Here is a 9,757-nt window from a genome sequence, read left to right on the forward strand (position 1 = left end):
AGAATTCATAACCAGTATCAGTACAACTCAAAATCTGAATAATAACACAACTCTGATATAGAATCTCAACTAAATCAACTCTGAAATTCATAACAATTTCATAAACAGTCTATTCTTTAATCTGACTTCAGTTATACAATGTCTATTGTAGCAGAAACATCATATCTGATTCATATTCAATTCTGACAATATCATAAATTCAAATCATGTCTAAACGTAACGAAACTTACGTCCAGTTGTAGCCTGCGTCGATAGGAACACAGTACCGAAGTCGGATTCAAAAACAGACGGACGGATTTCTCACAAAAGGCATAAGGATTTTTCTCTCAAAAGCTTCGACCCTTTTCTGAATTTTGTGAAGGAAAGGCGTGCAATTCTTATATATATATACTGCATGCAACACCAGGAAACGTGGCTTATTTTTCATGCTGCACGTCGCACCGCGGGTGCGCTCATTCCATAACCGCGGGTGCGCTCAGTGTAATGATATACATCAATTTTTTCGAAAGATTCGACCGCGGGTGCGCTCTGTCTTTTAACGCGGGTGCGCTGACCCTACTGGTAGAACACCGCGGGTGCGGTCTGTCTAGCACCGCGGGTGCGCTCAGTCTCCCGTAGCAACTTTCATACCCTACTGGCCATGCACCGCGGGTGCGGTACTTCTTCACCGCGGGTGCGGTGTCACTTCTGTAAATAATCTCCAACTCTCTGTCTATCAACCGCGGGTGCGGTCTAGACTTTATACAACCCTTCATAATCTCATTCAGTGCCTCTCATTACATGTCATGCATACTCATATCTTCCGAATATCACATCAATGAAGACTAATAATCTCGAGCCTTACAGTGAAGTACATGACCAATGAAAGTAACAAGGGTGGAGGCTCGCCCCTTATAAGACGAGCTCCTAACTGTAGTCTTGTCCCATGGGCAAGCTCTTATATTATTACCTTGCCCAAGAGGGCGTGCTCTCGGCTGAGGGGCATGTGAGCTATATGCGTATGATTCCCACATTAATTTCTTATAAGTACCATGTTTGAGGGTTTTATTTTGTAGGCAATAAATTAATTTTAAGTAGTGTCATAGCTGCTTTCTCATATATCCTGAGTTTCTGACTTGAGTATCGAAGGGGATACACTGAGATACTCTCCCAACCTCTTCTAACATTTCGTTTGTGATCTCAAGTTCGCCTCGGGTCGGAAACATTGGCATGGTCGGCTCTGGGTCTCCGGAAAAAACCCACCTTATTTTACCGAGTATCAGAGTTAATTTTTAAAAATAAAAAAATTTATTAATAAAATAAAAAAAATATGTCAATATATGTACTATTTATTAAGCATGAGGCTCTTACATGCTTCGCAAAATAATTTTTTTCCAAAATTATCCACATCTAAATAATAAAGTTCATGACCCTGAAAATAACAAAATAAATATTAAATAGACAAAAAAGAAATAAAATGAAATTTATAATAATAAAAACACAAAAATTATTCATAATAAATTATAAAATACAAAAAAAACTATTGAAAATACATTTGTTTTACATAAATATCAAGTTAACTGGCAAATAAAGAAAAATATATTCTAAATATCTACAACGTGTGTATGCTCGACTAAAGTAGTATGTACAAAAGTAAAAAGAGATATTTTTTTTGTTCAAGTCATTTTTTCACTACAAAAAAAAATGTGTTTTAGAACCGGTTTTTGGGACTATGTGCAGCGGTTTTTAACCGCTTCGAATTTATTCGAAGCGGTTATTGAACTGACTCCATTTCCTCCGCTCTTAGCATCTATTGCACCGTAACCACAGCCGGTGGTGAAGCAATTGAAACCGATTCTAACGAATATTATTGAAGCGGGTACAAACCGCTCCGGTAAGTAGCAACACAAGCGGCGGTGTGTAACCGCTGGTGCGGAAATTTTTTGAAGCGGTATGAAACCGCTCTTACAAGTGGCTAGTAACCGTTTGTGGTCCATTTATTTTGAAGCGGTTTACAAACGCTCCTATAAGTAGCAACACAAGCGGGTTTTAACCGCTGGTGCTCCATTTCTTTTGCAGCTGTTGGGAACCGAATGAAAAGACCCGCTTTGGTTACTTTGCTCTCGAGGCGATATAGGAGCGGTTAAGTAACGCTTGTATTATTTATAGGAGCGGTTGTAAACCAATTCATAAATCTTTTAAAAAAACAATTCCAAATTATTATATTCATTTCCTTCTACACAAGAAAATGGAAAAAAAAAACATGATACATATAAAATAAATAACTCGAAATCAACAAAAACATTTGTCATTTACTGGGAAACCAAACAAAATCCACAAATGAATATCTAAGTTTGCAGAAACATGAAATTCTAAAAAAAAAAAACATACTGATGATTGCAAACGAAGGCCAAAACTAAAGTATGTTTTTTCTTAAATATCTAATCACCAGATGATTCTTCTGGAGGAGTTCTGCCATCATTTTCTCTTTCATTGGATGTGGCATAAATGGGTTTCTGAATGATGTTTGTCATTACAGTTGCCATCTGTAAAAATAAATCGAAATTATCATAGAATAGAACAAGCAAACAATTTTTTCATTTGATATTTTATAACATGTAAATACCTGTGTTGGTAACAATTCATGCCAACTAGACCCTCCAGGTATCATACTCTGCATAACACGTGTAAAACTTTCGAATTGATCTTGCATTTGTCTCATTTTCTCCATTTCTGTCTGGAGTTGTGCTTTTTGCACCTCCATTTCTGCTCGCAACTGCGATTCACGCATCTCCATATCTTTCTTCATTTGTTCTTGCATTTCTTTGAATTTATTTGTCATCTCCAAAGTAGAATGATAGTTTTGCCTATTGTAGAATGAGCTTCGCCTGCATTGTTCAGGGAAGACTTGGCTAGGCAGTGCTCCTGCTCCCAGACATCGAACTCGGCCAGAATGCTCGGTTCCAAATACATCACTGCATAAAACTTGTAATTAATACATATATATTTTGTAATAACATTAACAAAAATAATATGAAATTTTAAAGAAAATATAACCGAAATGCATCCTCATGCACTTCTATTGCTTGTGTCCCCTCAGGCATGTCTTGTAAGCGAGTTTGAACAGCCTCATCCAACAAATTCTAACAAACAAAACGTCAAGTAAATGAAAAATTTATTCAAAAGTCATTATATAAAATTGTAACCAATCAGCACCTCATAGCGTATGACTTCAGCATCAACTGGAGCACCTCCTTTCTTTTTACTTCTCCGACTCAAATGCATTATTTCGATGCGAGTCGGCTTCCTACCATTCTCTTTTAACTAATAGAAGAACAATATCATATATACAAAAAATATGACTGCTGAAATTTTACAAACAACAAAACTTATACTCTTAATTCACACATTCACAAACAACAAAATAAATGATAAGAAAAACTAGAATCGATCATTAACAACATATCTTTAAATTTTAACTACATCATATATAATTATTAATCTATATTTACAACACCATAAAAGCATATAACACTAGTTATCTATAACATCAAAGTTCAAACAACAAATAGGTAATATGAGACTTTTTGCAAAGAAAAATACAGGTTAGTGCTTACAAATTTGTCTTCCAGAGAAGGGATACTCGTTCGTCCCTGTGCATGAGTTCCTTTTTTATTTTTTCCATTTTCTCGATTTATTTTAGAACTTTTCTGAAAAAAATTTATGTTTTACTAAGAATATCCATAAAAATATATATACATATATTTAATAATAAATACTCATGATTACCTCAGTAGCCTTCCAGTACGCACATAATCCTTCCCAAACTTCTGTTGCCAACCCATGAGGAATAGGGCGAATGGACACAAGCTCCTCTAATGGGATATTGGAGTCATAAGATGTAGCTTTAACTTCGGTCCTCCATCGCCTCCATGCAACCCCCATCATTTGCATCACAAAATCTTGATGTTGATCGGAGATTATGAATCGTGCCTATAAACATAAACATAAATATGTTAATGTTTGAAGCTCATGTGTGATATTAAGTAGTTCTCAACTTACAATAACAAGTTTCCATGCCTCCTCCAACCGATGCTTTGGAACTTTTCTCCAGTCTAAATAATCAAGGGGCAACAAAACTCCATTCCGAGCTATTGTCCCCACATAATTTGCCAGTACCGGTTGTAAATCTCCAAAAGGTTGGCCTCTTTCATTAAACGTTACATGTAACAAATCATCATGATGCAATGCATGAACCTCCTTCATTACAGTTCTCCCACGTCTATTCGGCTGCCTCTGCGAAGGCAACACTTCATTTTCGCCTGATAAATATATATATATATATATATATGTATATATATATATGTATATATATATATGTATATATATATATATATATGTATATGCAAATTATGATTGTTATTTGGTGCTTTAAACTTAATCATATATATTAAAAATATATTTCCAACCTTCCTCATGGAACTCCTCGTCATCTTGTTGTGATTCCAGTGCATTGTTTTGGGTCTCCGGTGGTGAATGTGATGTTATGTCTTGTGATCCAACTTCATCATCACACCTGTTATTTGATTCTTGTCCCCTAGACCGCTTTCTGATATTCTTAATCAACTTCTGAAGTCTTTTGTTTGCCATTTTTCATATGTACCTGAGAATAATAATAATATAAAATTACAACAGTCGAGAAGATGGTTAAAATATAAAGAAGACCATAATTTGCACTAGTATGAGTTTAAAGGATTTATGTATATAGCTTGCATGTGTATAAAGATAAAGTAAATGTCACAATTGGATATAACCATAAAATATTAATAAAAGAAAGATTATTTTTACATAAGAGTTAACAAAACCCAAGTCACAAATTCGCTCACTGGACACATACTATAACAAAATGCTCCAAGATCAAAGCCGTTTTGCATTTATTCGCTCACTGGACACATACTATATGAAATATTAATTCAAAAGATATCAGAATTAACAATTAGATTAACAAAATCACCAAAAACAGCAACAAGAATACCTTAAATGCAACATGAGACTTGCTGGAATTCTTAATATTTAAAACAGTCCTCGTTTTCCTTGTCCATCTTCAATGCACACACAAATACACAAAACAAAAAATTAATCGGTAGTAGAAACAAAAATAATTGCATGATATCTAGTAATTTATAGTTTTATACTGTTCAGGTTCTCAACTGTGATTGATCTTTAAAGCAATATTTTTGCACACCCTGATTCTTGGAAACAAATAGAAAATAAATTAATATTTATGAAAGTATAATATGTTGTGTTCAGATTGAACATACAGTTATAATCACAAAAGAGTATTACAATGCTGAAATCAAAGAGACAATATAGAGTTTAAACTTTGCAAGTTCATGATGACTTATCACTTAAATCGAGCAAGTTAATAATCACCGAACAATTTCCTATGCTCACAACCATTGTAATTTCTGCCCTCACCTTCAGATTCTCTGTTCCTACAACTACAGAGTACAACTACATGTTTCAGGTTTAAGCTTAGTTTGGAAACATAAATCCAAAATATTTCCCTCTTTAGAGCTTAGCTTTCTGCTACAATCCCCAAAATACCAGTTATCATGTCTGAATTATTTCGGGTCTTCTGTAGGTTTGAAATGCTTAAAAGAAAACTACAGTGCAAACAAACAAATAAGAGAATGGTAAACGCAAATAAATCCATCTTTTTTACTCGGTGACCCTAAACCAAGAATTGCACAACTGAAATTCATAAAATTCTTCCCGTATGCTCGGTCTTAAGAACGTTTCCATTAAATAATCAAAACAAAGAACAAAAACAATATTAAAATAACCACCATCAAAATCCTTAGCAAAATAAAAGAAATTTTACGGCAATGGGAAGAGAATTTACCTCCAGAACAAGATTTTCTAAACGATTGCAACTCGGTATAGGGCATAGATTTTCTTCGACACAAGATGGGAAAAAATCGATCGTCGGGTCACAAGATGGGGAAAAATCGATTGTGAGGGCGGGAATGAAAAAAAATGCGGGATTCTGAAACAAGCTCGGTTCGTACGCTTTGTTTTATTTTTAATTAAGCCTCCTAATTTTCTTTCTAATTAAACCAGTAATACGTGTTTTTGTCTAAGATTTCCTTCGGGTCTTTCCAGATAAACGACAACAGTGACCCTTAACCAAATTCCCATCTATTTTCACTTATTATTTATAGTCTAAACGAAGTTATATGATAATTTAATTAATTTATAATGTAAAACTATCTTATTTTAAGAAAAAATATATAAAATTCAGATTTTTTTAAAAAATAATTAATAATAGTTCAATAATTTTTCATACTAAAATTGATAGAATGTAGTCCTACACAATAGGATTTTCTCGTACATTTATCTTTTGTATTTTAAAATTAAGTCTACTACATTATTAATTAATAGTAATTATTTTTAAAAAACTAAATATAAAAGACAACAAATATTGTTTGAAGAAGTGAATAACAGAAAGCTTGTTGTATATGCCCTCGTGGATTGATAATATATAAGAACAATTATATATAATAAACAACTAATGTGATTTGGAGAAGTAATTAATAGAAAACCTATGGTATGCCTCGTGGATTGATAATATAAAAGCATATTTCATATACATGATCCCAACATTTATTTATTTAAAATTTCTACATTAATTTGAATATACATTTAATTTAACATTCAATAACCATGAAACGAAACAAAAAAATCAAAAGATAAAAATGGATGCACATCACTAATCAACTGTCCACTACACATTTGGAACAGTTTTACCACGAGTTGTTCCAAGTCCACCACCAAACTCTTCACCAGTTGCATGATAAACACATGTATTGTTAAGTGTCAGATTCCAGGGGAGAAAAACAATTTCGATACTCCAAAAAGAGAAATGTGGTCCTGTTATGAATACAGTATCTATGTAGCAAATACGAATATGCAGTTCAATTAAGAGACTTGAAAGATAAATCATAACAACTAGAAAGAAGTGATCACAAAATAAAGGGAAACAAACCAAATTATTAAAGAAAAAAACATAAATCAGCCTTAAGTGGTTGAATAATCACATTCCTTATTGATAACCAAAAATATATACTCAATAAAAGCATAACCCCTGGCTTTAAGTTGTCTCTTTATCTGGAATCAAGCTTATCTGAAACTCAAACAGATAAGGTCAGGGAGTTATAATTAAAGAATATTAAAATAATAAATAAAACAGAGGACAATTTACCAGAAGACATGTAAACCAACCTCCCCTTATTCTTCATCAGTTTCATGGTTCACAATAGGCATGCCATCAACGATTGAGCCATCTACATCATTTCTTGTTAACTCAATGTCTATAGTGTTTACGTCATCCAACAAAAATTCGACATCTGAAAAATTGTTAGGAATGAATTGCATTGTATCGGTATCATCTTCATTGCCCATGTTGTATGTGTCTCTTGGTGTGTAGCGAATAACAGAATGCCAATCTTCTTCTTTTGGATCACGAACATAATAAATCAGTTGAGCTTGCGAAGCCAAAATAAAAGGTTCATGCTCTTCTCGTTCTCCTGTATGTATCAAACGCGAAAAATTCAGCATCGTAAATCCTAAAGGATCAATTTTCATTCCAACAGTAGTATTAACCCAATCGCATCGGAACAAAACTATTCGTCCATGACCACTGTAATCAAGTGAGATAACATCAGTTAACCGTCCATAATAGGTTGACTCATTATCGTCATTATCATGCATCGACGGCACCATGACTCCACTATTCTGCATTTTTTTGTTTCTTTCGGATTCTACTGTGCGAAATGCAAAACCATTCACATTGAACCCATGATAACTAAATGCTACAGGATTCGGACCACGTGCAAGTGCCCTTAGAGTTAAGTCATCAATTCTTTCATTTGCCCGATCAACCTATAATACATACACAAACACAATTTTGATATTAATATTTTTAAAATAATAATCACTCTATTTACCAATAAATCAATCGATATGTTACTTACTCTTTTAGTAAACCATTCTGGAAATTGCATTCGAACCATATAATCCAACTGAAAGTTAGTTGGACGATGACCATATCTATGCTTTCTCTTCAATTCGTCTCTTAATTCTCTATTCCACCACAACATTGATGGTTAGAAACATGTAGTACTGACAAAACAATAAAATTGAAATTACATTAACAAAATAATACTTACTCACGATATGATTGTAGAGCTGTGCAATTAGAAAGGATATATCTGTGAGCTTGGCTCAGAGTTTTGCTTTCCAAAGTGAATATTTGACGCTTTTTTGTAGGTCGTCCTATTTGTGGAAACAATGGTAGTAAAGGATACTCATTATCGGGGGTCTCCTGGTGTCTTGCGGATTTATTGCCAAACGAGTCTGTACACTCTAAATAACGAGAACAAAACACAACACATTCATCTGCTAAGTATGCTTCTGCAATATTGGCCTCGGGTCGTGCTTTGTTTCTAACAAAATTTTTTAGTTTTCCAAGATATCTTTCTATTGGATACATCCACCGATAATGTACAGGCCCAGCTACTCTTGCTTCATATGCCAAATGCACCACCAAATGCACCATTATTGTGAAAAATGAAGGTGGAAAAATTCTTTCTAACTGACATAAAACCAATACAACCCCTTCTTCAGCCTTTTTTAACTCATCTTCTCGCAAGGACTTTGCACACACTGCTCTGAAATACTCACACAAAACAATTAATGGTGCAGTTACCTTTTTTGATAACACACGACGAAGAGCTATTGGAAGAAATTGTTCCATTATGACATGACAATCATGGCTTTTTAGGACCCATAATCTTACAACGTCCAACATCAACATATTTTGAAATATCGGATGACATACCATCAGGGACACGAATATCTTTCAACACTAAACAAAACAACTTTTTTTCAGCTTTGCACATACAATAACATGCAGGGAGTAAATATTCGGTGCCATCTGGTTGTGGTTGTGGCCATAATTGTTTCATAATACCCAATATTTTCAAATCTCTGCGTGCGGCAACGTTATCTTTACTCTTGCTAGAATCATCTAAAAGTGTTCCAAGGATATTGTCACAAACATTTTTCTCAATATGCATAGGATCTAAATTATGTCTTATCAAATTAAACTCCCAATAAGGCAAAGTGAAAAAAATGCTTCGTTTCCTCCACATTTGTTCAGTGGAACCTGTTTTTGCTCGCACAGATGGTTTCGATATGTTACTCTTACCAAATACCACATTCCGATTTTGGGTCATTTGTATAAAATCAGATCCTGACAATGGTTTCAAATCTAATTCACGTTGCTCTGGCTTGCCATAACTTGTCATAATCTTGTAAAATGCTGTTTATCATCAAATGTTTATATACTGTCTCACGATCATGATTCAATGAGTTGATGCATTTACGACAAGGACACGGTTTCGTGACTTCATCAGTCGTGTTAGCAAATGCATAACGTAAAAAATTTCGGATTCCCACCTGATACTCAAGACTGCCACGAGGATAATCCATCCATGCCTTCATTGTTTGAACCTATAATATAACTCAAACATAATCAATTTCACTATTGTACAATCCTAACACACTAAAATAGTTCAACATATAGGTATGTGAGGAAATAAAATTTCGAACACCTTTTCTTTTAGTCATTTCAACAAACATATTAGATACATATGTTTAAACTTGTTTTGAATGTATTCAAAAATCATTTATATAAAAAATTTAATAATCTAAA

At 33.8% G+C, this 9,757-nt stretch overlaps 1 protein-coding gene and 1 long non-coding RNA gene across 4 annotated transcripts; both read right to left on the reverse strand.

Annotated features, from left to right (window-relative positions):
- Positions 1-2,161: 2,161 nt before the first annotated feature.
- Positions 2,162-6,034, reverse strand: LOC142541998 (uncharacterized). Of its 3 annotated transcripts, XM_075648448.1 has the most exons (10): positions 5,885-6,034; positions 5,015-5,081; positions 4,449-4,642; positions 4,042-4,301; positions 3,769-3,972; positions 3,597-3,689; positions 3,196-3,303; positions 3,037-3,122; positions 2,606-2,954; positions 2,164-2,525 (listed from the first exon to the last, which is right to left on the reverse strand). In XM_075648448.1, exons 3-10 carry the CDS (start codon positions 4,627-4,629, stop codon positions 2,421-2,423), a joined length of 1,386 nt encoding a protein of 461 aa, XP_075504563.1. In that variant the 5' UTR covers positions 4,630-4,642; positions 5,015-5,081; positions 5,885-6,034; the 3' UTR covers positions 2,164-2,420. The 3 variants fall into 3 exon arrangements, with proteins under 3 accessions (XP_075504570.1, XP_075504563.1, XP_075504565.1); XM_075648450.1 differs by lacking the exon at positions 5,015-5,081; XM_075648455.1 differs by lacking the exons at positions 5,015-5,081; positions 5,885-6,034 and having other exon boundaries at positions 2,162-2,525; positions 4,042-4,275; positions 4,449-4,547.
- A 765-nt stretch (positions 6,035-6,799) lies between these two features.
- LOC142518115 (uncharacterized) lies at positions 6,800-8,805 on the reverse strand. The gene is made up of 3 exons (XR_012813475.1): positions 8,211-8,805; positions 7,264-8,124; positions 6,800-7,165 (listed from the first exon to the last, which is right to left on the reverse strand). It is a non-coding gene; the product is annotated as an uncharacterized LOC142518115 (long non-coding RNA).
- Positions 8,806-9,757: the final 952 nt, after the last annotated feature.

This window comes from Primulina tabacum, chromosome 1 (genome assembly GCF_025594145.1).
Source record: "Primulina tabacum isolate GXHZ01 chromosome 1, ASM2559414v2, whole genome shotgun sequence".
In the NCBI taxonomy this organism is placed as follows: domain Eukaryota; kingdom Viridiplantae; phylum Streptophyta; class Magnoliopsida; order Lamiales; family Gesneriaceae; genus Primulina; species Primulina tabacum.